This window comes from Dromiciops gliroides, chromosome 1, assembly GCF_019393635.1.
Source record: "Dromiciops gliroides isolate mDroGli1 chromosome 1, mDroGli1.pri, whole genome shotgun sequence".
NCBI lineage: Eukaryota > Metazoa > Chordata > Mammalia > Microbiotheria > Microbiotheriidae > Dromiciops > Dromiciops gliroides.
This window is the reverse complement of record NC_057861.1, coordinates 231,072,444-231,099,908: the sequence shown is the minus strand read 5'-3', so window position 1 is coordinate 231,099,908 and position 27,465 is coordinate 231,072,444. Positions and strand designations below refer to the sequence as shown.

The 27,465-nt window shown below is 39.4% G+C and overlaps 1 protein-coding gene across 1 annotated transcript; it reads left to right on the top strand.

The window, feature by feature from the left end:
- Positions 1–32: 32 nt before the first annotated feature.
- On the top strand, positions 33–25,935 carry LOC122725684 (myosin regulatory light chain 12B). The gene is made up of 4 exons (XM_043962902.1): positions 33–190; positions 9,235–9,433; positions 13,245–13,406; positions 23,418–25,935. Exons 2-4 carry the CDS (start codon positions 9,250–9,252, stop codon positions 23,588–23,590), a joined length of 519 nt encoding a protein of 172 aa, XP_043818837.1. The 5' UTR covers positions 33–190; positions 9,235–9,249; the 3' UTR covers positions 23,591–25,935.
- The last annotated feature ends 1,530 nt before the right edge of the window (positions 25,936–27,465 follow it).

Here is a 27,465-nt window from a genome sequence, read left to right as displayed (position 1 = left end):
GAGAGACAACTTTTTTCAACTCCCCCATTCACTACGAGTTGGACGCTGTCATTTCCGGAAGTGGCGGAGTCGAGACGACCAGCGGCTTTTCCCGGAGAGTGTCCTGGCGCTGTCACCTCGGAGCTGCTCGCCTCTGGTTTCGCGCAGGAGGGGAAAGCCCTGAATTTCTCTTGGTTCTTTGTGGCGGCGGGTGAGTGGTGCCCGCTTCATTAGAGCGTGACACCTTCCGCTTCTCGGTACCCGAGCTCCGGGGCACAGCTTCCGGGCGGACTCCGCCCCAGCCGGCAGCCGTTGTGGGGGAGGGAAACCGGCACTGGCGGGGGGCGCGGGGCGCGGGGGACGGGACGGGCTTGGGAGGCTTTTTCCCAAGTGAGGTTTTTGTTTTGTTTTGTTTTGTTTTTAGGGGGGGCGGAGTCCCTGGAGAAACGGAGGCGAGGAGTGGGGTCTGTTGTCTTGTGATTCTTCTGCCCCTAAAGAGCTTCCCTGGGGGCTCCGTCTCAGTCTCGGGATTGGGTGGGGGATGAGATAGGATGGGATGAGGAGCTGAGCCCTGGCCGGGATGGAAAGAGGTCCGAGTGGCAATTCGGGCCCATGTTCTCGGACCCACCCTGGAAACCTTGGGTGGGGTGGGGTGGGGCGGGGCGGGGGATGGGATGGGAGAAAGAGAAAGTAGAGAGACTGGGATACCCCACCTCTGAGCCCCGAGAAGATGCCCAGGGTGCCCACGGGCCGCTTTGCCCCCCTGAGACGCCTGCCTCTGAACCAGGCAACCCGGCTTGTAAGGGCAGGGTCCAGAGCTGAGAGCTGCCTCAGGTGTAAGTAAGTTGGGTAAATGGAAGTAATTCGTTGAACATCGCTGTGTACCCCAAGGTTTGGAAGCATGAAAGAAGTATGTGTAGGGATAGGAGTCCCAAGGAAACAATGCCTGGGCAGGAGCGGGATGAGCAGGGAAAATAAATATAAATTATTTACATTTTTATATATTAAAATAGTAGATGTAAAATATAAGACTAGTAAAAAAAAGTGGTGAAGAAGTGGATTTGGAAATAAAGGAGTAAATAAGGTTGGGTAGAGTGATTGTGGAAGTGTTTTTTTTAAAATCTGGGTTACAGGAGTTTAAATTTGATAAAGAATGTATCGGGGGACATTGTAAATTCTCGAACAGAGGAGAACCTTGAGGAAGGGCCGTTTTAAGATGGTTAGTTTTGCAGTATTTATTTAGGGTGTATTGGAGAGAGGGGAGAGATAAAGATCAGTCTGTTATAATTGTAGAATTTAAGAGCCACAAAGACCTAGTCCACCCCACCCCCATTTTACAGATGAGAAAACTGGGGTGTTGAGTGAAATGACTTTTGCAACACGACCCAGCTACCTGGTAGTAAGAAAAGCAAGGTGCCCTGTCTCTAGGTTCCACTGCTGTATTCTAGTTTGCCTTAGTTTGTTTAGTGCAGTCTTCTTGTTTTACAGGTGAGGCATCTGACACTTAAGTAACTTGCTTGTAGTCGTGTAAGGAATTTTAGGGACTTAATATTTCAGCAAATGGAATGGCTTTTGATTGCCTAGGAAGAGTAGGTGGGCAATTTTCTAGTTCTAGGCAAAATTGTGAAGTAAACAAAATTTTAGTGATCTCAGCCTCTTTTTTGGGGGGGGGGGTGAGGCTACTGGGGTTAAGTGACTTGCCCAGGGTCACACAGCTAGTAAGTGTCAAGTGTCTGAGGTCAAATTTGAACTCAGGTCCTCCTGAATCCAGAGCCGGTGCTTTATCCACTGCGCCACCTAGCTGCCCCCCCCAGCCTCTTTTCTATACCCTTTCCCAGTAGTTTAAACTGTAGTGTAAATACCTTTCCAAGGTAGGGTAGGAGTTATAATGCCTCTGAGTTACAATTTCATGTGGGACCAGCTTTCTCCCTTTGCCCTCCATTTCTCTTGCCTAATGAACCACAAAATCTGTTTTAATCTTCCTCTCTTCATCCCCCACCCCTCCCCCAATTCCTAGAGGCTAGGATCCAGTATAAATTAAAATAATAGCTGCCAGATCTTTTATAGCACTTGAAGGTTTGCCACTGTCATTAATTGGAGTCTCTCCTTTAGCTATTGCTCTTTGCAATGTAAGGAGCATGCTTTTGTCCCTTGGGTCCATCCATCTCTACACAGTTTTTGCCTAAGAATAAACTGCTGTTACTGAGACACAAAACTCTCATTTCTGTGCCTTTGCAGTGGCTGTTCTCCATGATTGGAATGTATTCATTCCTCATTTCTGTCTCTTATAATCCCTGATTTCCTTCAAGATGCAATTTAAACATCACTTCTGGGAAAGTCTTTCCTGATTTCTTCAACTACAGATGCCCTTCCTCTTTAACTACCTTCTATTTATGATGTTAAAAAGAACTTTAAAAGCCAGAGGAGTTTGTATTTGATCCTTTAGGCAATAGGGAACCACTGGAGTTTGAGTAGGGGAGTTCCGTGGTCAAGACTAGTCATTTAGGATAACTGCATATCATAAATGGCTAATTATTGTGAGATCCAAGAACAATTATGGATATCATTAAATGTACTAGATTCACTTTGTTGTAAGTTTTATTTGATTATGACATTAAATTCTGTGTGCAGTATTCATAGTTTATCGCACACTTAATGTGATCATCTTCTGGTAACTTTTAAAATGTAGAGAAAATTGGTCTTGGCTACTGTAGTAAGGAGTGGAAATGAAGAGAAATGGGGGATATGTGGGAAACATTTCAAAGAATTGATGGGGAAATTGACATTCTTTTCCTCAATTTCTCCCACATTCCAAAGTTTTAGCTGAGGTCATCATTCATATTGGCTCTCTTTATTTTATGTTGCTGTCTAGGAAACCTCATTCTCTTAAATGGAGTCAGCTGTCATTTCTATGCTTCTCTGAACTCACATTCCATGTTTGCAAGCCACCTGCACTTAAATGACATTGTGAGGTCATGGAGAGAGCACTAGATTTTGGAGTTAGAGGGCCTGGTTTTAAATTCTTTCTCTGTTCCACATGCTGTGTGCCTTTGTGTGCCTTTGGAACAGGCATTTCATTTTTTTGCTTTCATTTGTATTCTATACAGAATAGAGAAATTGATATGGATATTCCCAAAGGCCTTTTTCATATTTTAATCCTATGATGCTATGTGGGAATGTTACCTCAGATTTATCATGTTTAAAATAATTTGGTTTTCTCAAGTCTCTTTTCCACAACCTCACTTCCAACTCTCCTCCACCAAAAAGAAAAAGAAAAGAAAACCATCTTTTACAACTATCTCATTTCTTCAGGACATCACTATTCTTTCAGCAACTAACACCTGGCACATTGGGGTTTATTTCCATCCTAGATGTTAACATGTGCAAAGCACAAAACACATAAAACATGGCAAATAAATGTTTGAATTGACCATTCAAGAACAAAAGACCAAGAAAAGAGTCTTCAGTTTAATTAAACAAGGATTTATTAAACATCTACCCTCTGTAAGAGGCACTGCTGGGTGCCAAAAGAATTGCACTACCCTAATGGTAATTAAATAGTTGCAAAGAGAAGCTGAGTTTTGTTTTTGTTTTTTGGAGGTGGAAGAGAAGAGGAGGTGAACTATAATGTGCTATGTAGGTGCTTGGAATTCAGACATAAAGTGAACATTTCTTTTCTTCAAGGAGCTTACATTGCCCTAGAGGAATACAAATGTATACCATTCGCAAATAAAAATGTATACAAAGTAAATACCTGAGTGGTAAATTGGGGGATCAGGCTTCCTGTAGTAATATCTAGCTGAGCCTTGAGAGGGGCCAAGTATTACAAAGGTGGAGGTGAGGAAGAAGAGTATTCCATAAAGGAAAGACAACCTGTGTAAAAATATGGAGGTTAGAGATGGAGTATCATGTATGGGCTACAGCAAGTTGTAAAAAAGGGGGAATAATATGAACTCAATTTGGAAAGCTACACTGGAGTCGTATTATGAAGGATTTTTAAATACTCGGCAAAAGAGTTTGTATTTGATCCTTTGGGCAATGGGGAGTCAGTGATAGAGACAGATGTATACTTTAGTAATATCAATTTGACGGCTATCTTTAGGATGGATTGCAAAGGGGAAAGATCAGAAGTAGTTAGACCAATTAGGAGGCTATTGCTGTATAGGTGAGATATGGTAAGTATTTAAACAGGGACAGGGAAAGTGAGTAGGTGGGAGAAATGTTAAAGAAGTTGAATTGACCACACCTCACAGCTGATTGGATATATAGGTTATGGAAGAGTAAGGGATTGAGGATAAATCTGAGGTTTCAACAATGAGTGACTGGACAGAAATGGAATTAGGAGGAGGAGGATTGGATTGGGGGAAATTAGTTTTGATCATGTTAGTTGAGCTGCCTCTAGGGCATGGGACTGGACTTCTGGAGAGAAATGAGGGCTGGCTGTGGAATCGATGAGATCACCAAGGGGGAAATTTAGAAAGAGAAAGGGCTTTTTGGACATAGTAGGGAGACACCTACTTATTATAGGTGGCAAGACTTAGATGGTGAGTCAGCAGAGGAGATTTAAGAAGGAATGATCAGGAGCAACACCAAGATAGAGCAGTATCAGAAAAACCCAGAAAGGAAAGAATCTTCCTTGGAAGCCCATTTATTTGAGGTGGAGAGAGCCAACAAATCAGGTAGAAGGAAGGAAAAGGCCTTATAAATGTAAGACTTTGTGAAATAGTAAGCTATAGGACAGGTTGAAAAATTGTAGAAAGTGATAAGGAGGGGAGGAATAATAATAAAACAAGATTTCTAGGTTACAATGGGGAAATTGTTTTCTGCATTGTCAGTTGTTACTTGGCAAGGAAACGACATGTCCTTTGTCTAGTTTTACCCGTTAGTGTTAACGAAGTACAGGTAATTCCTTTATTGTTCAGTTGTCTGACTCTTTGTGACCCCATTTAGGGTTTCCTTGGCAAAGATACTGGAGCAGATACATATCCTTTTCCAGCTTATTTTATAGGAAACTGAGGCAAACAGGGTTAAGTGACTTGTCCAGGGTCACACAGCTAGTAAGTATCTTATAAATTTGAACTCAAAAAGAGAAGTCTTCCTGACTCCAAGCCCAGAGCTCTAACCACTGGGCCAGTGAGCCACCCTGTAATTCCACTGACTTAAAAATGCAAGTAGGGGGCAGCTAGGTGTCGCAGTGGATAAAGCACTGGCCCTGGATTCAGGAGGACCTGAGTTCAAATGTGGCCTCAGACACTTGACAATTACAAGCTGTGTGACCCTGGGCAAGTCACTTAACCTTCGTTGCCCATCAAAAACAAACAAACAAAAATGCAGGTGGACTGAAGGTTTAACTAGCTGACTGTCTTAACTAAGTGACTGCTTTGTATGGAAGCGCCGGAATTGCTTGCCAGATGATTAAAGGGCCTTAATGACTTAAGAACCCTCCCCCAACAAGAGGTTGGGATAAAGAATCATTGGCATAGTTTACCTTTCCCAGAGACCATACAGTCACACAAGCCAAATTCAGCTCACAATCTTTAACATTTAATTATGCAGTTTTATATTCCACTGGATTTAAAATGTATGCTAAACTGCCATACTTTTTTGAGAATATTAGACTAGGTCTAGAATTCATGGTTAAGACTAGCAAAAAATGTGGCAACCTGATTAAATAGTATTACCAGGAGAACATATCATATGATTCCTCTTCTGCACCTGGCCTTTGTACATTATTTGAAATCTCTTTGGTTACCTTCACCCTGAATTAAGTAGTTTTCAGTTACGCCAATGTCAGCATACCATTTTATTGGTAGCATTTTTTTTTTCTTAAAAATTCAAAGGATCTGGGAGGAGCATCTTTACAATGGCATAGAACTGGTGACAAAGCAGGTATAGAATAAAAGAAGTTAAGAGGCTGTTGGATTTGTTTCTTATAAGTCTGTCATGGCTCCAGTTAAAATCCCTGAATTAAAGGATTTTTAGGACTAATTAAAATGGTGTTCAACCTGGTTTTTCTTATTCTCTTTAATATATCTAATTGGAAAATACTTCACCTCAAACTTCCTGGTCTTTGGCAAAATGCTTTCCCACTTTTGAGCAAATAACATAAATATCCCTCACAATTTTATAGTAAAACATATCAAATGTTATCTAACCTGACATTTTAAAACATTTAGTAAGTTAGATGGAGTGGGACAGCTCTTTATGTAGAACAAAACTGAAAAAGATAGAACTTCATTTTAGTTTTTATTTTTCCTTTTTTTTCCCCCAAAGGAAATAAGTACATTAACCACATTTATGAATTCCTGCCTTTGAAAACAAGACATTGTCTAAAGACTTACTAATGAACTTTCCTTGGTTCTCCTATATATGTACTTTACTTCTTTCTTATTTCTTTGGCTCTTTGATCTCATCAGCGCTTTTAATACCAGTGACAGATAGAAAACTGTCTATACCTTCTGATCCTATGTAGCTCTTGGTCATATCCTCCTGTAATTATAGGGTATCTACCCACCGTGTGAATCTGGGGGAATCATAAGAATATCCCTGGATTCATGTTAAATGTAAATACTTGCAATTGCTAGTTTGTGACAGCCAGACTGAGAACAGAAAGAATAGTGAGGAGGGGTGCTAGGGAACATAGAAATAGAACCTGTGAGTTGGAATGGACTTCAGAAGTCATTAAGTCCAAATTCCTAATTTTAAAGATGATGAAATGGAATCCAGAAAAAAAAATATTAAATGACTTTTGCTCAAGGTCATGTGGACAGGGGCAGAGCCAGGAGCAGAGCCAGGAGCAGGACTCTGTTCTACCCAATATACTTAGATGCCTTTGGGAGGGGGGAGGGGCAATGAGGGTTAAGTGACTTGCCCAGGGTCACACAGCTAGTGTCAAGTGTCTAAGGCCAGATTTGAACTCAGGTCCTCCTGAATCCAGGACTGGTGCTTTGTCCACTGTACCACCTAGCTGCCCCCTTAGATGCCTCCTTAAAGATCTCTTGACCAGTCCAACTTTTGGGCTATCCATCTGTTATTCTTCTTGCTTACATGACTAGACCACTTCCTTAATAATATGTTCTAATTTAATAACATTCAATGTAAATGATTTGATTGTATTTCTAAAATTTACAAGGGTATAATTTGTGGGGTTTATGCCCTCATTAAAAGAAAACTAGCCATTTTTTTCTCCATTTAATCATCTCAGATTTGGGGAGATAGTGAAGCTCTCTTATGGGGATGAGAACTGGACCTGTCATTATTTCATTGTTGTAGAGAAACTCCTAGGTGAGGAAACCCCTCTAGCAAGGCAAGTCAGTACCTTCTCTGCTACTTTTATATAGTCTTGTCTTTTCTTTCTTCCTTCCTTCCTTCCTTCCTTCTTTCTTGGAACAGTGAGGGTTAAGTTACTTGCCCAGGGTCACACAGCTTCTAAGTGTCAAGTGTCTGAGCCGGATTTGAACTCAGGTCTTCCTGAATCCAGGGCTGGTGCTTTATCCACTGCGCCACCTAGCTGCCCTGCTTTTATATTGTCTTAAAGACTTACCAGAGTTGTTCAGTTCTTCATAATCCCATTTGGGATTTTCTCAGAAAAGATACTAGAGTGGGTTGCTATTTCCTTTTCCAGCTTATTTTACAGATGAGGAAACTAAGGCAAACAGGATGAAGTAACCTGTCCAAGGTCCCATAGCTAGTAAGTGTCTGAGGCCAGATTTGAACTCATGAAGATGAATCTTCCTGACTCCAGGCCCACCACTCTATCCACTGAGTCACCTGCCTGCCTGTGAGTTGACTGGGGCTTACACAGCCAGTTTGTGTCAGAGGCAGGACTTGAACCCTGGTCTTTCTCTGTCTGAGGCAGGTTCTCTATCCATAGTGCCAGACTGCCTCTTAGCCCTATTATACCATAAGTTAAAATAAGTAACTCTCATCCCACCTCAGCTGTAATAATTACGTATGATAAAAAAAAACCTGATGTGACATTATTCCACATTATCATTAAGAAATTATTTGTAGGAGCAGCTAGGTGACACAGTGGATAGAGCACCAGCCCTGGATTCAGGAGGGCCTGAGTTCAAATCCAGCCCAGACACTTGACACTTACCAGCTGTGTGACCCTGGACAAGTCACTTAACCCTAGTTGCCTCACCAAAAAAAAAAAAAAAAAGAAGTTATTTATAGTTTGTGGTTTTTAGATCAGTTGATTGAAAAGAATAGAAAACCTTTGTTTACAAGTTTTTTAAAAATTGTTACAATATATCAAATTTTCATAGGAATTGTGTTTTTGGAACTGGATGGGGGTTTGGGAATATTGCTGCTGTGAATGCTAGGCATTTGTGCAGGGTCCTTGCTGTCCTTGATATATAATAAAGCCTCTGTTTCACAGATGAGGAGTCAGGCCCAAAGTAAGTGGTTTGCCCAGCAGACAGCTACAAGCATTTATTAAGCCTTTACTGTGTGCTCATCCTGTAATGTACTAAGTGCTAGGGATAGAAAGAAAGGGTCTACTGGAGCTCACTAGAGGGATGTCATAATCAGACCAACACTTAAGAAAAGTCACCTTGGCAGATGTTTGGAGCATGGACTGGATTGGAGAAGGTTGAGACAAGAAGACCAATTAAAAAGCATTGGCAGTAATCTAAATGAGTGGTCATGAGGGCATGAACTAAGGTCGTGTCTGTATGAGGGGAAAGAAGGGGCCGTTTTTTGAGACATGTGAAGATAGAAACAAAAAGATTTGACAACAGATTGTTTCTTTTGTTTTTGGTTTTTTGGTTTTTTGCGAGGCAATGAGGGTTAAGTGACTTGCCCAGAGTCACACAGCTAGTAAGTGTCAAGTGTCTGAGGCTGGATTTGAACTCAGATGCTCCTGAATCCAGGGCTGGTGCTTTATCCACTGTGCCACCTAGCTGCCCCCCAAGAGATTGTTTATATGGGGTGAGTGAGAGTTAAGGAGTTGAGCAGGACACTGAGGTTGTTAGCATAGGTAATTGGGAGGTTGTTAGTGCCCTTGTTAGTAATAGGGAAATTCAGAAGGTCAGATCTTGTTAGATGCACAGACTTTCTTTTACAACATGCTGCTTCTAGGGTATGAACTGTGATATTATCAAATTTATACAGTGTCATAATGGGATTTTACTGAATTTTTTGTTTTGCAATTACCTTTACCCAATGTAAATAGCAACTCCTCATTGAGGTTTTTCTGCTCACTAATTTTAAATGCTATAAATTTTACTTTAGTTAATTTCTCTTTTCTAGAATTCATTAGCCAACATGTCAAGCAAAAAGGCAAAGACGAAGACTACAAAGAAGCGTCCTCAACGAGCAACTTCCAATGTATTTGCTATGTTTGACCAGTCACAAATTCAAGAATTCAAGGAGGCTTTTAACATGATTGATCAGAATAGAGATGGTTTCATCGACAAAGAAGATTTGCATGATATGCTTGCTTCCTTAGGTAAGTTTTGTTTTTGTTTTCAAGGGGGGAAATATCCCTGAAAGTTTTAAGTTTGCCAAATATACAGTTATTTGGGTTACCTATGTCACTTAAATGTAAAAATTGATATAGATGATTCTATAAAATAATGAACACAAGTTACATATCAGCAACCCCTGCAGTCCAATAATGGCCCCCAAATCCCAACAGCATGAATTACAGTCAAAAACATTTTTAAGGAGACATAATTTAGACATTTAAATCAAAGTAACTAAGACCAGACTAAGTACATTCATTCAAGTACAATAAATTTAGCTTTTCAGTTTTATAATCATCAGTTAATAACAAAACTTTCTTAGGTAAGTTTTTTAAGGTCCCATTTTTTTTTCCTGGAAAAAAATTATTTTGTGAATCAGAGGGATCACAAGAAAAAGTAGCCTCCTCCCCATTCAGATTAAATGTAGGTGCTTGCAATTGCTAATTTATGATAGCCTGACTGAGAAGAGAACAATGAGAGGGGCTAGGGAACAGAGAAATATAGAATCTTTGCGTTGGAATGGACCTCAGAAGTCATTAAATCCAGCCTCCTCATTTTAAAGATGATGAAATGGAATCCAGAAAAAAAAAAAAATCTAAATGACTTGTCTAAGATCACATAGGTAATATCACAGCTAGGAGTAGAATTCAGAGTGCTTTCTACTATGCCAGTCACCCTAAGTTCTTAAGGGAAAAGATAAATTAATTGATTAAGCGCCAACATATATTTGAGAAGTTAAACCTGGCTTAAGAATAATGCAAAGAATACCCTTTGACCCAGTAATACCACTACTAGGTCTGTATCCCAAAGAGATCATAAAAAAGGGAAAAGGACCCACATGTATAAAAATATTTATATCAGCTCTCTTTGTGGTGGCAAAGAATTGGAAATTGAGGGGATGCCTATCAACTGGTAGACGGCTGAACAAGTTGTAGTATATGAATATAATGGAATACTATTGTGCTATAAGAAATAATGAGCAGGCAGATTTCAGAAAAACCTGGAAAGACGATGCTGAGTGAAGTGAGCAGAACCAGGAGAACATTGTACACAATAACAGCAACATTAATCAACTATGATAGACTTAGTTCTTCTCTGCAGTACAATGATCTAAGACAATTCCAAAGGACTCATGATGGAAAATGTTCTCCACGTTTAGAAAAAAGAACTGTGGATTCTGAATGCAGATTGAACCATACCATTTCTACTTTTTTTTTTCCTTAGAGGTTTTTCCCTTTTGTTCTGATTCTTCTTTTACAACATGACTAATGCAGAAATATGTTTAATGTAATACATATGTGACCTATTTTTTGTCTTGAGGGGAAAAAATTTGGAACTCAAAATCTTACAAAAACAAATGTTAAACTGTCTACGTAGAACTGGAAAACAATAAAATACTTTTAGGATAAAAAAAAAACTAATGCAAAGAGATTTCTAGGTGAGAAAATAAGAATGATTTCATACCTGGACTTAAGTGGTAAAAGGGCAGGACAAATGTGAAAAGGCCAAGAACAGGAGTTTACCTAGATAAGAGGTTCTTAAGCTTTTTATATGTCACAGACCTCTTTTGCAGTCTGGTAAAGTCTCTGAATACCTCCTCAGAATAATGTTTTGTTTTTGTTTTTTTTGTGGGGCAATGGGGTTAAGTGACTTGCCCAGGGTCACACAGCTGGTAAGTGGCAAGTGTCTGAGGCCGGATTTGAACTCAGGTCCTCCTGAATCCAGGGCTGGTGCTTTATCCACTGCGTCACCTAGCCGCCCCCTAGAATAATGTTTTTATATATAAAATAAAATATGTAGGATTACAAAGGAAACAATATATTAAGATACAGTTATCACAATACTTAATTTAAAACATGTTCACCTCAGGTTAGGAGCCCTTGAATGAGATAGAAGGGACTAAATTAAGACAAAGTAAAATAGGTTGGTACCCTAGTTTAAGAAAATCGAGATCAGGAAAGGAAAGAGCAGGATCTAGTACTTAGCCAGAGACAGAGACTGGGCATACAAAGGGGCAAGATTTATACAAGGCACTTAAGTCAAGGGAACTGTCAGCAAGACTTGGAGCTTGATACTAGTCCTAGGGCTAGATGATTCAGCGTTATATAGGGACTCCTCTCCTGCCCAGAGTCAAAACTGGTTTTTTCATACGGGCAGGTTTAAGCCCAATCACACTGGCAGATCTGACCAGGGTGGGAGGCAGGCTGCAGTTTGTGTGAGCAAGGCAGATTTTAAAGGAAAAGATAACAATTAGCTAGGAATTTCAGCCTGCCTGGAGAGCAATTTAGGTCAGAACCCTGGGGTTGTGCCAGGAGAACAAAGGCAGTGAGGATCTAATTTTTTGAAGGACAAAAAGGCAAAGAGAATACATCTATAGCTTGAAGCTAGAACTGTGGTGGAGCACTAAAAGGAGAAACCAGGGTATATTATTCTGTAGCTAAACCTGTATTCTGTATGTCTAATGAATTTTATGATAGAAAATAAACATACAGACTAAACATTAAGGGAATCATGCAAATAACACCACTCATCTCTTAAGAGCCTTATGTTTGTACATTCAGGGTTTTTTTTGTTTTGTTTTTTTGTTTGTTTTTTGTTTTTTGGTAGGGCAATTGGGGTTAAGTGACTTGCCCAGGGTCACACAGCTAATAAGTGTTAAGTGTCCGAGGCTGGATTTGAACTCCGGTACTCCTGACTCCAGGGCCAGTGCTCTATCCACTGCGCCACCTAGCTGCCCCGGTTTTTTGTTTTTTAAACAAACATAATGGCTAATGTTCATATGGTAAGCCTAGTTCAATGTAATAATTTTTTGCATTCTAAATGGATGGAAAGTTGTAGTATTTTAGATGATTTCACTTCAGAAAAGAGGTGCTGAGGAGAATAAAGAATAAAGGTGTAAGCCTGCATTTCCAAGACGGACTTCCAAAAAAAAGAAGAATGCCCGTTTTATTTCTTAAAAATGATAAAACTAGGGCAGACTCTGGAAATTTTTCAGATGTCCCCAATTTATATCATACAGTTGTGGCACGTTGTGAACCTTTTAAATAATTTTCTGATTTCATTTACTGCCCTGCCTTGTCTGGGCACTTTGGCCATTCATATAAATCATTGATTTAGACTGGAAGGAGTAAGTTTCATAGTAATATATATTTACAATTAGGGATATTTGCTCAAAACTTTTTTCCCAATAGAGATGTGCAATCAAAGAAGTCTGGAAATCACTGATCTAAATAATGCCCATGGCCAGCCATCCCCACCATGTGCCAACTACCTGCCACTCACAGGGTAGGTATGTTGGCATGCAGAGGAGAGACAGGAGGCATTATGTGCCAGGCAAGTGAAACCACCATTACTACATTGTTTTCTCTTCCCTACCTCCCCCACCAGACCTGCTTCTAGCTAGCCCCCAAACCATCATTGAGGGTCCAGTGGCATCTGTTGGCCAGTTGCCACTAGTGATGGGCACAAGAGACCTGGGAATAGCAGGACCCAGGGCTGAGACTGAAACACAAACCAATTGATTCTCAAACCAATTCTTTTTCCTACTACTTCATCTCCCATGTGCAAATGGGTATACAGCAACTTTAGAGTTAAACATGCCCTCGTGTTGGTGGTTCCTGTTGTTTTTTACTCAGAGTAACGTTTGGTTTAATCTACATTCTAAGCTTTAATATTACAATATTGAATATTGAATAATAATTTAGTATATAGTAAGGTAAGTGATTATTATTCTACCAGAAATAACTGCATCACAGCTACCAACCTTAAATTTTTTTTCATTTGAATTCTTTTTAGGGAAGAATCCAACTGATGCATACCTAGATGCTATGATGAATGAGGCTCCAGGTCCAATAAACTTCACCATGTTTCTTACTATGTTTGGTGAGAAATTAAATGGAACAGATCCAGAAGATGTGATTCGAAATGCTTTTGCTTGCTTTGATGAAGAAGCAACAGGTGGGTGCTAATTATGCAATAGTATTACATAGTTATTTTCGAATTGGCTGCAAAATTAAGGTGTGTCTAACTAATTATGTTAATGTGAAGTTTACCTAGACCTTCCACCACAGTGAAGATTCTGGTTGCAGAACTAGCTTTCTCAGATATTTGACAGCAGGAATTAAAATCTTAATTTGACTTTGTAAAACTTGTCAGAAAGGATATTTTTAACTGTATGTTCACATCCACATCTGTTATTTTATTAATATAGGTACAACTTCTACCAACACAGAGTATAACATACCCTTTTATAATTTAGTTGATAAGCTTTGAGAATTAATGGTACACCCCCCCCCAAAATAATCACCATTCTGAAGCTAGTGTAGTGAAGAGCCTCTGATTGATGACATTGGTTTCTCCTGCTGCTTTATCTAATTCTACCTCTTGTTGACCTGTTTAGTTCCCATAGGTGTCATTGTTTTCTCTGTGCAAATGACTCATAGAACTATACAGGATGTTACAAGCATTAAAATTGTGCTAAGACTTTTGGAACACTCTATATATCCAATCGTAGCCTCTCCCCTGAATTCCAGTCCCTCATCACCAGCTGCCTAGTGTATACTTCAAATTAGATGTCCTGTAGCTATCTCAGATGTATCCAAAAAAGAACTTTTTATCTTTCCCCTCAAATACATCCCCTTTTCTGAAGTTCCTTATTTCAGTAGAGAATACCAGCATCTTTTTAATCATTTAAGTTTATAACCCTAGAGCCATTCTAACTCCAGTCTTCCTTATTGCGTGTATCTAGTCGCTTACCAAGTCTTGTCATTTGTTTTTGTGACTTTTTTTGTATTTAGCTTCTCCTCACACTGCCACCACCCTAGTACAGACCCTCCTCACCTCACACCTGGACTATTGCAGTAGCTTCCTAATAGATCTCTCTGTTGGTTTTTCCCACTCCGTCATCTACATTGCTGCTGAAGCACAGGTCTCACTATGTCACTCCGCTACTCAGTAAAGTCCAGTGGCTCTCTGTTATTTCTAGGATCAAATAAAAACTCTTTTATTAAAAACCTTTACAACCATGACTCCAGATTACCTTTCTAGCCTTAACATATTTTCTTTCCCTTCAGGCATTCTGTGATCCAGCCAAACTGGCTTTTTTGATGTTCCTTACACGCAACATTACACTTTCTTGCCTTCGATTGGCCAACCCCCATGGTTTCTATCTCCTCATTTGTACATTTTGCCTTCCCCTATAGAACATAAATTCCTTGCGGTTTAGGATCATTTCATTTTTGTCTTTGTATGCCTAGCTACCTATCACAGTGCCTAGAACATAGTAGGTGCTTAATCAATGCTTGTTGATTGTTGTTTGACAGATAGTCATTTGGCCCATACTGGAAGCCTTTCAAGCTTAGAAGGAATAGCTAGAGGTTATTGTTTTTCTGGTATAGCCTCTGAGAACCCAGGTTCACTGATGCCACAAAGAGGGATCAGAAGAAGCCTTAATGAATTCCTTATTAAAAGTAATGTAAGGGGGCAGTTAGATGGCGAAGTGGTTAAAGTACCGACCCTGGATTCAGGAGGACCTGAGTTCAAATCCGGTGTCAAACACTTGGACACTTACTAGCTGTGTGACCCTGGGCAAGTCACTTAATCCTCATTGCCCCGCCCTCCCCCCCCCCAAAAAAAAAGTAATGTAAGATCCTATTTAGCATAAAACAGAGAATTGTTGAGTTGAGTAAACTTCACAAGTCTGATCCTGCCTGCCCAGATTTTTAGTTGTAGTCCCCTCTTGGCTAAATGTAACTTCTTATTTCCCCAGTCTGCCTTTGATTCTTTTCCATCTTCTCTGGGCTAAGATCTGTTATGTGAGTTTAGGCAGGTCCTTTAATAAGCCTGACTGTTCTGTGCATTTTGCTAAATTCTGGGGATACAAAAATAAAAGTCAAACAGCCCCTGCTCTCAGAGAGCTTACATAATATTAAGGAACATATGCAAAAAATAAATAGGAGGTAATTTTACAAGGGAAACCACTAGCAGCTGAAAGGAATAATGAAAAGCCTCCCACAGAAGGTAGCATTTGAACTGACTTTGAAAGGAAGCAAGGGATCCCCAAAAGGAGACATGGGGAAGGGTATGTCATCCAGGCATAGGGGACAACTAGTGCAGAATCAAAGAGGTGGGGAGTGAATGCTATGCAAAAGCTTGTTTGGTTGGACCATAGAGTATGTGAAGAGGAGTCTTATAATAATAATAACACTGGAAGGCAGTGTTGGAGGCAGCTGGGAAGGACTATGAGTGGTAAACAGAGGAGTTTGTACTTGATCCTAAAGATAATAGGGGAAAACTGGAGTTTAGTAAGCAGAGAAATGATGTAACAACTGTTTTAGGAGTATCACATTGAGAGCTCTGTGGAAGATTGGAGAAGGGAGAGACTTGAAGCAGGGACACTTAACATTACAGTACAAGGGCATTACAGGATCCAGGTGCCAGATGAATAAGGCCTGTCCCAAAGCCTGTATAGTCTTGTGAATGGCAAAAGGGAGATGAATTAGACAGATGTGAAAATAAAATTGGCACAATTTGGCAACTGACTGGATAAATGAAGTGACTGAGATTAAGGAGTTGAGGTTGGCACAAAGATTATGATCTAGGTGACTGGAAGGATGGTAGTTTCCTTGGCAGAAATAGGAAAGTTCAGAATCAAATTTAAGGGAAAGATAAAAGTTATTTTTTTAATATCTTTAGTTTGAGGCCTATGAAGCATCTAGTTTGAAATGTCCAATAGGCGGTTGTTGATGAAGGACTGGAGTTGAGGGATGGAGGGAGGAGGAGAAACACAGAGAGAGTGTGTTCTGTGACTCATTTGCATAGAAATGATAATTAAACCCACAGTAACTAATGAGATCACCAAGAATGACAGTATAGATTGAAGAGAGGAGGCTCTAGGACAGTGTGTTGGGAACCAGTCAGCAGTAATCAAGCAGTTCTTAAGCATACTTAATGTGAGCCGGGCACTGTGTTAAGTGCTAGGGATAAAATGAAAGTTAAAACAGTACCTGCTCTTGTGCTTGCATTCTAATTTGGGAAACAACATAATTAGGTACATACAAGGTAAGTAAGTATAAAATAAATGGAAGGCAGTCTCAGAAGGTATTACCAGTGGCCAGATTGCAGAGAGTTTAGAAGAGAGGGAAAGAAGAGGTGGTAGAATGAGTTAGCAAGTGTAAATAAGTTTTTCTAGGAGTCTGGCAGAGAAGGGGAGGACATATAGGCTCATAGGGTCTAGTGGAAGTTTTTTTTAAAGGATGGGAAAGACTTAGGCATGTTTAAAGGCAGTAGAGAAAAAACCAGTATATAGGGTGAAATTGAAGTTTCAAGAAAGGGGGAAGAGGGGATGTGATTGTCATTCTTCTAGAAAAAATGAAAGGATATGGGATCAAAGGCCCGTGCAGACAGTTGACTTTGACAAAAAGAAGGACCACATCATTATCAGAGACTTGGGAGTGAAAAAGAGAGAAGGTGCTCAAGTTGAATGCCAGTTTTCTTTGTTAAGTTAAAAACAAGTTTGTCTGCTGAAAATGTTGAGAGGATGGGGAGATGTGGGAGACTTTGAGAAGAGAAGAAGAGGTTTGGAATAGCTTCTGTTGCATCCTTTTATCAGGAGAGATGTGTAACATGCCGAATCAGTCCTCTGGAATCATAGTTAGTCTTTGTGTTGATCAGAATTCTAAGGCTTTCAGAGTTGTTTGATTTTTACAGTGCTGTTGTTATATAAATTGTTCTTGCTCACTTGGGTACTGTAATTCCCAAGGATGAAACTGAAACTGTCTCATCCTTCACATGCTTTCTTCACATGCCCAGTAATATTCCACTATTCATATACTATGGTTTGACCATTCTGCATTTGAATGGCAGTCTCATGGTTTACAGTTCTTCCCTACTGCCAAAAGAGCTGCTATAAATATTTTTGTATATATGGGTGCTTTCTCTTTTGATCTCTTTGGTGTGTAGGCCTAGCAGTGGCATTGTTGTGTCAAAGGACATATATACACAGTTTAGCAAATTTTTAGGCATAGTTCCAAATTGGGTTCTAAAAAGGCTGGCCCAGTTCATCTGTGTATTGTAATTCCATGCTCTTTCCCCCCCATCTTTGCCTGGATATTTGTTTTAGAGTTATGTAGACTGCTCTTCTTCACTGGCCTTAACTTACCTGATGCCTATTAGGCATACTGTGTGCAGAGCACTAAACTTAAATAAGAAATTATAGTCTAGTAAAGGAATAGAACACAAACATAGTATAATATACAGTATTAACCATAAGTGCATTAAAGAATTGCTGATCAAAGTGCTGTGTGAGGCCTGGTATTTCCTGGAGTTAATGGAATTTGAGATAGGCTTTAAAGTACAGGTAGTAATTTACTTGATAAAGATAGACATTTCAGGCATTTTGAGCAATGTGAAAAAGAGACAGGTATATTTTGGGGGTGGAGCCTATTAAGATGGAATTTCAAGTTCACGAAGTTAGGCTAGGAATCAGTTAAGAAACACTTATTGTCCATTCTGTGCACTATGTATGCTTTGTGCTGGGGATACAAAGATGAAAATGAACATGTCTTGCCTTCAAGCAGCTTATATTCTCTTTTAGGAGAAAAGTAGCTTGCTGCCAAATTGTGAAGGGCAAAGGAGTTTGACTTTTAATTGGTAACTATTGGGGAGCCACAGAAGGCTTTTGAGCAAAGACATTCTGGAAAGCAGTTTGGAACTATGCCCCCAAAGTCACTAAACTCCACAACCCTTTGACCTATCAAAAGAAGGGGAAACATCTGTTGGGCTGCTGGTAATAGCATTTTACAGGGGTGTGGTAGCAGTGAAAGGTGAAAGAACAATATTGTGAGATGTTAGGAGAGGTCTCCACTCTGAAGAGCTACCAAAGTGATTTTTCCTTAGGAGTCTCCCACTAACATACTCCTGGGGTTCCCTATTGTCTTTAGGTTAAAATAAAATCTTGTATGTTTGGCTTTAAAGACCTTTCACAACTTGCCCACAACCTATCTTTCAGGTTCATTATACATAAGTACTTTTCCCTTGCTCTGGTCCAGCACCACTGACACTATCTCTGCCTTTGCCCTGGCTGTCCCTCGTGGTTAAAATTCACTCTCCTTATCTCTGACTTTCAGAACTTTTTTCAGGATACAGCTCAAGCACCACTTTCAATAGATAGTTGACTTTGTTGATTCCTCAACTCTTACTGCTCTTTCTAACTAACTTATTTATCTGCATATAGTTATACGTGTGCATATTGTCTATCCCAATAAAATGTATGTTCCTTGAGAGTACTTTTCATTCTTTATCTTTGTATCCCAGGGCCTGACACATGGTAAACATTTAAGAAATGCTTGTTGATTGATAGAGTAACTGATCGATTATAAGAGGTGAGGAAGAGAAGTCAGAGGTAACTTCAGTGTTATGAACATAGAAAACAAGATTAATGGGGCAGTAAATAAAAATAACTAAGACATTATCAAAGAACAGATTTTGAGAAAACCTGGAAAAATGAGCTTTATTTTGGACATGTTGAATTGGAGAGGCTAGTGGAACAGCTAGGTGGGGCAATGGATAGAGTGTTGGGCCTGGAATCAGGAAGACTCCTCTTTGTGAGTTCAAATCCAGCCTCAGACACTTACTAGCTGTGTGACCCTGGGCAAGTCACTTAACCCTGTTTGTTCCAGTTCCTTATCTGTAAAATGAGGCTGGAAAAAGAAATGGCATACCACTCCACCCCCAAATGGGGTCACAGAGAGTTGGACATGACAGAAAAATGACTCAACAACAACAGGTAGAATAGCCATATAGGAATGGCCTGTAGGTAGCTGGAGATGGATATCTAGACCTTAGAGAAGTGGTCAGAACTTCGAAATTAAAAGCTTGGAAGTTGTCTGCTTAAAAGGTGGCTGGAATTAGCTAGGGAGATAGCACGTAGGGTCAAGGACCATTCCTGGAGAATACTTGGATAAGAAGTTTAGAAGAGAATAAGAAGTATCATCAGAAGATATAGGAAGAATGGTTAGGAAAGCTCCAGAAGAATGTGATATCTTTGAAGGTAAAGGAGAAGATGCAGCAGAAAATAAAAAAGATGGCAGCACTCACAGTGTCACAGGCTGCTGAGAGGTAAAGAAGTGTTAGCACTGGAAAAAAGGCTTATGGTTTGCCAGTTAGGAAGTCACTGGTGACTTCTGAGAAAATAGTTTCATTAGAGTGGTGATACTGTATGAGATGATTAAACTCTGAGGATGGGTCTGGAAGATACCCAGCCCTGCCCCAGTATAGTTTAAAAGTTTATTGCTTGTCAAATTCTCACCGTCTCCTTTATTTTATTGCCGATTAACAGTATTTTTGCTTCTGCTCAGTCTCCTCACTTGTCAGCTACATCTTAGTTTTATCTGGAATCCATCATGTGTCAGAACCCCAGTCCCTGTTGAGTGGGTCGGGGAGTTTGCCCACCAATTCAATACTCGGGACTCATGAAGAAAGGACAGGGCTCAGCACAGGATGCGGCAATTAAGTTGAGACCAGATGTTAAGTGACATGTCTCTTTTTCTCAGAGCAGAATCCCCTTGACCCTAGGGTCCCAACAATGGATTATTCTTTTATTCTTTATTCTATTTCTTTGATTTCCCAACATAGCCGAAGATAAATTTTAACCCTGTCATCCTTCTAAAATTAACACGACTACAAAACAATGCTGAAACACCTGACTGACTCTTCCTGTTATTCAAGTTGAATATCTTTAGAGATAGGGGCCGGGGGAGGGGAGTCAGTGGGAACTGTGAGATCTGAAACATCTGACTGTCACTCCCCCATTCCCTCTTCCTTTGGTTTGACCTTGTTCCCCGTCCCCTTTTCCCTCTTGTTCCTGGAACACGTATGCATGTCTCCATACATTGATCATGAGTTAAACACGCACCCTGGGTGAGACAGGATTGGATGTTAGATTGTGAGCTCGCCCTAGTGTGCATGGTGACTTCCCCTATAAAAGGTCAAGGCATGTATTAGCTATTGCGACTCAGTTATTGAGTTTGCCCGTTCCCATGGGAATGTAATAAATCTGTCTCTGCTTGACTTGGTGGTCTCCTCGAGTTATTTGGGTAAACTGAGGCAGTTTGCCCCAAACAATACTGAAAGCCAAATTGCAAAGAGTTGAGAAAGCAAGTAAGTAGAGGTGTAAGTATGCGAGGAAGTGAAAACATTGGGTATAGATCATTATTAAATTGTTAAACTTCTTGGCAAAGTTAAGGGGAGGAGAGAAATACAACTATTGCTAAATGAGATAGATGGGTCCCTTGAGTAGGTAGGTGTTTTGAGAGTAGAGATTTTGTTGAATACAGTTTGTTGAGACAATTCTTATTCTCTTGAACATATTAATATTCCATTTATGGTTTTTTCTCCTAATCCAACAACTCCTTTTATAATGCCAAACAAATCCCTAGGATTTGTGTCATTGAGCTTAATTCTTTTGGCTCTTTCCATTAGGAAACTGTACTTCCAGAAGCAGATATCCTTTTTTTTCCCCCCTCTCCCCTTCTCTTGAGACTTAGGGTATTATTTAGTTCTTCCCCTAACTTCCTGAGCAGCCCTCTTCCTCACTCAGATGATTGATTTTTCAGTTTCCTGTTTCTTTGAATGTTTTACGTTTTTGCTTTAACAGAGATTGTTAACAGTTCATCTCTCATGGAAGGGGAAAATGTTGAACTATTAAATTGAACAGTTGTTTTCTTTTCCTCTTGGACTTTCTGTGATTGTTATAACTACGGTTGCCTATATTCCTTACCTAAGCAACTTACCTGCAATTTTTTTGCTGTGTATCTACATGGCACATACTTTTCTCTTTCACTGATAGGTAATTTTTCATATTTGAAGATTGTATGTCACTTGGGTTAGTTATTGCCATATTTTATTTTGTGTTTTTATTGCTGCTATATTACATTCAGTTTCAAATATATCCCTCCCTTTCTCCCCTGCCTAGTGAACCTTCCTTTGTAACAGTGATTTAAAAAGAAAAAATACATTTCTTTAAAACCGACACATATACAGTGTTCCATACCCATAGTCCTCCACCTCTGCAGCAGTCGGGGAAGATGCACTAAGCTTTACATAATAGCAAAAGCAAATAAATACAATTCAGCACACATTTAAGTGCCTACTATGTGTCAGGCACTATATAGAAAAATTAATTTCTCCATGTTTATCTGCAAAAGTTTATTTTTTGTGTCTCCCTTTCTGTGTTTTATTCATGTCAGTATTTATATCAAAATCCTAGATTTAGGGTTAAAAGGTACCTTAGAAGAGTTCAAACCCCACCCTGCCCACTCTTTATTTTGCAGATGAAGAAATTGAGATACTGAGGTAGTGTTGGCTCAGAGTCACAAAGCCAGTGATTGAGGTGGGGTTTTGAGCCCTAGTCTTCTTGACTATCAAGTCGGATGCCCGATGCACTAAGCCAATTTGTCTCTCTATACACTTGTCTTTTTATAGTTAGTGTTTGGTGGGTTCTATTTTCTTCTCTTCTCATTCCTTCAGTAGACCTTTACAAGTTTCTTTATATTCTGCATATTTATAATTTTAGATGACATTTTAGTGTCTCTAAATACCAGAGCTTTATGCTGTTGTTCCCCAACCATTGTATATTTTGATTTTCAGTTCTTTGTAATCACAAACAATGCTGATATTCCCCCCTTTACAATAACTCTACTAAGGGATAATTCTGGTGGTGGAATTATCATGGTAAAACCTATAATTATTTTTATGACTCTTGCTGAATGTTGTCAGATTGTTCTCTAAAATTTTGGTTCCATTTTAGGGGCAGCTAGGTGGCACAGTGGATAGAATACCTGGAGTCAGGAAGACCTGTGTTCAAATTTACATCAGATACTTGGCACTAGCTGTGTGACCCTGGGCAGTCACTTAACCCCCCCAACCCCCCGAAAAATTTTGTACCACTTTTGAATTCTGTATACTTGTTTCTTCACAACGCTACCCGCTCTGAGTTTTGCCACAATTTTTTTTTTGTAGATTTAGCGGGAGTAAAGCAGGATCTCAGTTGTTTCCATTCACCTTTCTCTGATTATATTAGTAAGGTGGTTGAAGATTTTTCACTTGTTCTGCTTTTATACTCGAGTGTCCTTGGCAATTCATAGAAGACTTAGAAAGATACTTTGATTCATCCAGCTGAAGAGACAAGGGATTTTTCAGATGTTTGCCTCAGTTTCCTCATCTGTAAAATGAGCTAGAGAAGGAAATGGTAAACCACTCCAGTATCTTTGCCAGGAAAACCCCAGATGGGGTCATGAAGAGTGGAAGGAACACAAGTGAATGGCCACAACTTTATAGTGATGTGCCTCAGTGGACTTAGTTAAGGCTAGTCTTTGCATGAGAGACATGTTATCTGTCACCAAGTGTGTCCTCTTAAAAATGCTTTGTTCATGTCCTTTGACCAACATTCAATCCATTGGTGGTTGTTTTTTCCCCCTCGATTTTCATATCATTTCCTTATAGTTCAGTATTGATATTTTAATCTTACTATAATCCATTACACTAAAATAATTTTATCATAATTTCATTTAACCATCACTCAAATGATAAATTTTCAGATAATGATAGATAAACAGTGGGAAAAAAAAGAAGACATTGAAAGAATTATTTCTATAGATAGATATTAACTTCAGAGGCTCAAAATAAAGTGGAGAAATGAGGTAATTCCTGCCTTCAGTTCTCCATTTTACATTTGTAGACGACGGCCTTATTTGTGGCTATATCTGCAGTTTCCTCTTGCAATTTCCTTATCTGTAAATGAAGGGCTTGAACTAGATAATCTGTGAAATTCCCTTCCAGATTCATTTTAGTGATCCTGTGGGCATTTGGAAATATTTTGTGGTGTGTGTTCTAGTTTAAGAAATTGACAGTTGTAGGAAGAGTCAGGAAAATACTTCCTCCCTTTAACTCATTATCTTTCCTTTTTTGTAGGCACCATTCAGGAAGATTACCTGAGAGAGCTACTGACGACAATGGGGGACCGATTTACAGATGAAGAAGTAGATGAGCTGTATAGGGAAGCGCCGATTGACAAAAAGGGAAATTTCAATTATATTGAGTTCACACGCATTCTTAAACATGGAGCAAAAGACAAAGATGACTGAAAGGAATCTCATATCTGTCAATTATTCCAGTTTCACTTATGTTTCATTCCTAAGACCTCCCCCTTCTGGCCCCCCCCCCTCCTTTTTTTTTTCTCTGATAGAACCTGCTGCATACACTTTACACTAGCTTTTCACAGCCTTGGCTTTTCTTTATGTATTTATTCTAGGCCCTCCTACCATAATGTGTTTGTATAATCAGACTGGAAGTGGGGATGGTGTTGTAAATTGTTTTGAAAAGAGTTTGAGAATTTTTTAAAAAATAATCAATGAATGTGAAAGCCCAGAAAAAAAGAATCTCAATATTTCTGGTTTTGCTGGATTTTTACATTTTTATAATATAAATGCTATTTTGAAATAAAGATTATGTCAACTCAAAGTAAAATATCATGGCAAGTTAAACAGATGTGTGGGGTTTTTTGGAATTATTTTGGGGAGATTTTCAACTTTACATGGTTCAAATCATGTGGTCAAGCTGGTTTGCCAGTGTGAGTGTTGAACAGTGTATATCTGGACTTTTAAATATTTAACATTAATGTGAAGTAAAAACTGTTATGCCTACTTGGACTTTTGTCATGCTTTTAGTAAGTTCAGTATTTTAGATTATTACATAGTTAGTTAAATTCTTCAGAAGTTGTTTTTTACCATAACATTTTGCCATTTAAGTTTAATCCCAGAACATGAGAAAAATATCTGGAGCTCACTCCATTTACCCACAGGCCCTAGATCATGAAAATTCATATCCAGTGAAATGAAAGTTCTTTCAAGGCCTATCTGGCTAATCCTAATTTAAGTGAAGAATGTATAGGTCATTATTTATGACACCACTGTTTTATTTCTAGATGTCCCCGCCCTGATTATCCCATGTTCGATTAGAAATGATACTGTCGAGGCAGCTAGGTGGCACAGTGGATAGAGCACCAGCCCTGGAATCAGGAGGACCTGAGTTCAAATCCAGCCTCAGACACTTTACACTTACAAGCTGTGTGACCCTGGGCAAGTCACTTAACCCCAAGTCACTTTAAAAAAAAAAAGAAAGAAAAGAGAATGATGCTGTCTAGCTTATGGCAAGAAAAGAATGTTGCTTTTTAGGTGACCTCTAAGATGCTAAAAGTGTAGGTTGAAATTATGTTATTTAAGGGGGAAACTGGAAAATCAAGACCAAAGAACTGGATTACTAACATTTTTTACATCAAATAACCCTTGTGATTTAATGATTTAAATTTTATTAGCATTTCCTTATGAATGTGCAATCAGTATTGCCCAGCTTTCTCAAAGGGATTGTTTATATTAATTATGGTTATATACAACTGCAACTGATAAATTATATGTTAAAGTAATTGCACTTATTTAAGAGAAGGGGCACCACACGTTTCCATTGCCTTAGGCAATAATATTGTATTACCTATTCTGATTTTATGCCTGAGCATCCTTGGCAATTCATATGACACTTAGGAAGATACTTTGATTCAGCCAGCAGAAGAGGCAAGGGATTCCAGACAATAGTATAGTTGTCAGTTCCAATGGGTTAATTTTTAGAGAAATATATACACAATGTCTGTGGCGCAAACCAACCAAGAGCACATATCAAATACCTCTCAAGTCACAGGGCAATCTTCACCAATGAAAGCATTGATAAAGTGAGAGAGAGCTATCCCCAGGGCATGTGAGAGTTTGATAGTGGGGACTTTTGATAGGTACCATACCTTCTTCGTGTTTTACAATCTTTACTTCTTCCTAAGAATGTTGCTACCTTTTTTTAAAAATTAAAGACGTAATTTTGTTTTGTTAACATCACCTTACAGATTGTATCACTGTTTACAAATCACTTTTGTATGTACTACTTCATCCTCATAACTGAGGCTAGAATAGACAAGTATTACTGAGTAGGTTAATTTTTTTTTTACAGTTATCATGATTAAATGGCAAACCACTTTTAGTTTGATGCATAATCTATTTCATTCCTTCAAATGCTTAGAATCCAGACTGTGACTTTACTAGCTGTGTAATGTGAGTGAGTCATTTCCATATCTCTGGACCTCTGTTTCTTCATCTGTCAAGGGGGTTGACTAGATGATTCCTTAGGTCTCATATGCTGTAACATTCTAATTCTATTAATGTTTAAGAAGGAAAAAAAACCCCTCAAACTACCCTTGACTTAAAAGGGAAACACCTTGCCTTCCTGTTAACAGTTTGCCCCATCACCTTCCTCCCACAGTTGTAACTTCACTCTTGCGCTCTCCACAACTTGGAGTCAAATAGAAAATAAATCAAAATGTAAAAACTCAGCAAAATCTGTTAACATGAAATTTTATAGTTATTTAAAAATTAAAAAAAAACCACAGCAATCTACTTTGTACTGCTTTGTTACTGTGTTTGCTTCATCTCCCTTGTAAGTAGTGTGGGGGGAGGTGTGAAGAAGGGGAAGTTGATTAAAATCAAATACTGGACATTCATTACCTGCCACAGAATCTTGTGTTTTAGGTGTGTAATAAATGTTATTGGCCCGAGAGTAGGAGTGGTGCTTTAGTACAAGGCTTCTCCCTCATTTTAATCCATCCCTGGCCCATTTGCAACAACCACATGGGCCTCTGCGTTGTTAAATCCCCAGAGGGGCAGCTAGGTGGTGCAGTGGATAGAGCACCAGCCCTGGAGTCAGGAGTACCTGAGTTCAAATCCGGCCTCAGACACTTAACACTTACTAGCTGTGTGACCTTGGGCAAGTCACTTAACCCCAATTGTCTCACTAAAAAAAATAAATCCCCAGAGCAATCACCCCTTTTTTCCATTGATCACCTTCCTGAGGGCATTTATTCTAATGTCTGATATATGTGTAGCTATAGTTAACAAAGCTTCACAGGTCTTTGGAAGCAGGTTAGTGCATTGCATAGAGTACTGGACTTGGAATAAAACCGTCCCTGGTACAAATCCTTTGACAATGGCTGTGTAACTAGATATCTCTCTGCCTCAGTTTCCTCATCTGTAAAAGCAGGGTGATAATCCCTCTTTTAGCACTAGACTGTTTCGAGGTTCAAATGAAAATGTAGATGTAAAGAATTTTGTAAACTTTAAGGAGTTATGGGGGTAGCTGCGTGGTGCAGTGGATAAAGCAGTGGCCCTAGATTCAGGAGTGTCTGGCCTCAGACTCTTGACACTTGCTAGCTGTGTGACCCTGGGCAAGTCACTTAACCCTCATTCCCCCCCCTCCCCCCCTTGCCAAATTTAAACTTTAAGTTGTTAAATGAATATCAGCTATTATGTTTTGATTCTCACAAAACCCCGTTGAGAGGTTCGGGTATCTCCACTTAAAAACAAACAAACTCACGTCTTTAGAGGTTAAATGTCTTGCTCAGGGTTAATTTATACCCCTAATAAGAGTTGGAGCCAGTTGGTACAGGGAGTATTGAACCTAGGTGCAGTGGTTAGCTATTTCCACTACACTATCACCACCAACCTTGGAAATAACTTGGGAGAGAATCTGGTATTTAGTCAGATGCAAGCATTTAGTCTGAACCTCAATAGCAATAAATGGTGTAAACCCCATGTTCCTGTTGCCATGTCCTGTATACCTTCCTTATCCTCTATACCTCAATTCCTAGGGTGTTACCTATAAAACTGGGTAATTTTACAAAGCCTAGAAAATGGCCACTGGGTGGCAGTATTATTCCTAGTACAGTCACAGTCATATCCCTTTATTTAGTGTCCATTCCTTTGCAGAAGGGTCTCATATGGCTTCTAGACAGTATTATGTCCTCAAAATGTTTAATTTGTTCCTTAGATACAGTACAGGGTGGCACAAGCAGCCTCAGTGATTTTCACAATATGGAACTCTAAGAAAAATTATCAATGGCAGAAACTGACTGAATATTGTCACCTGA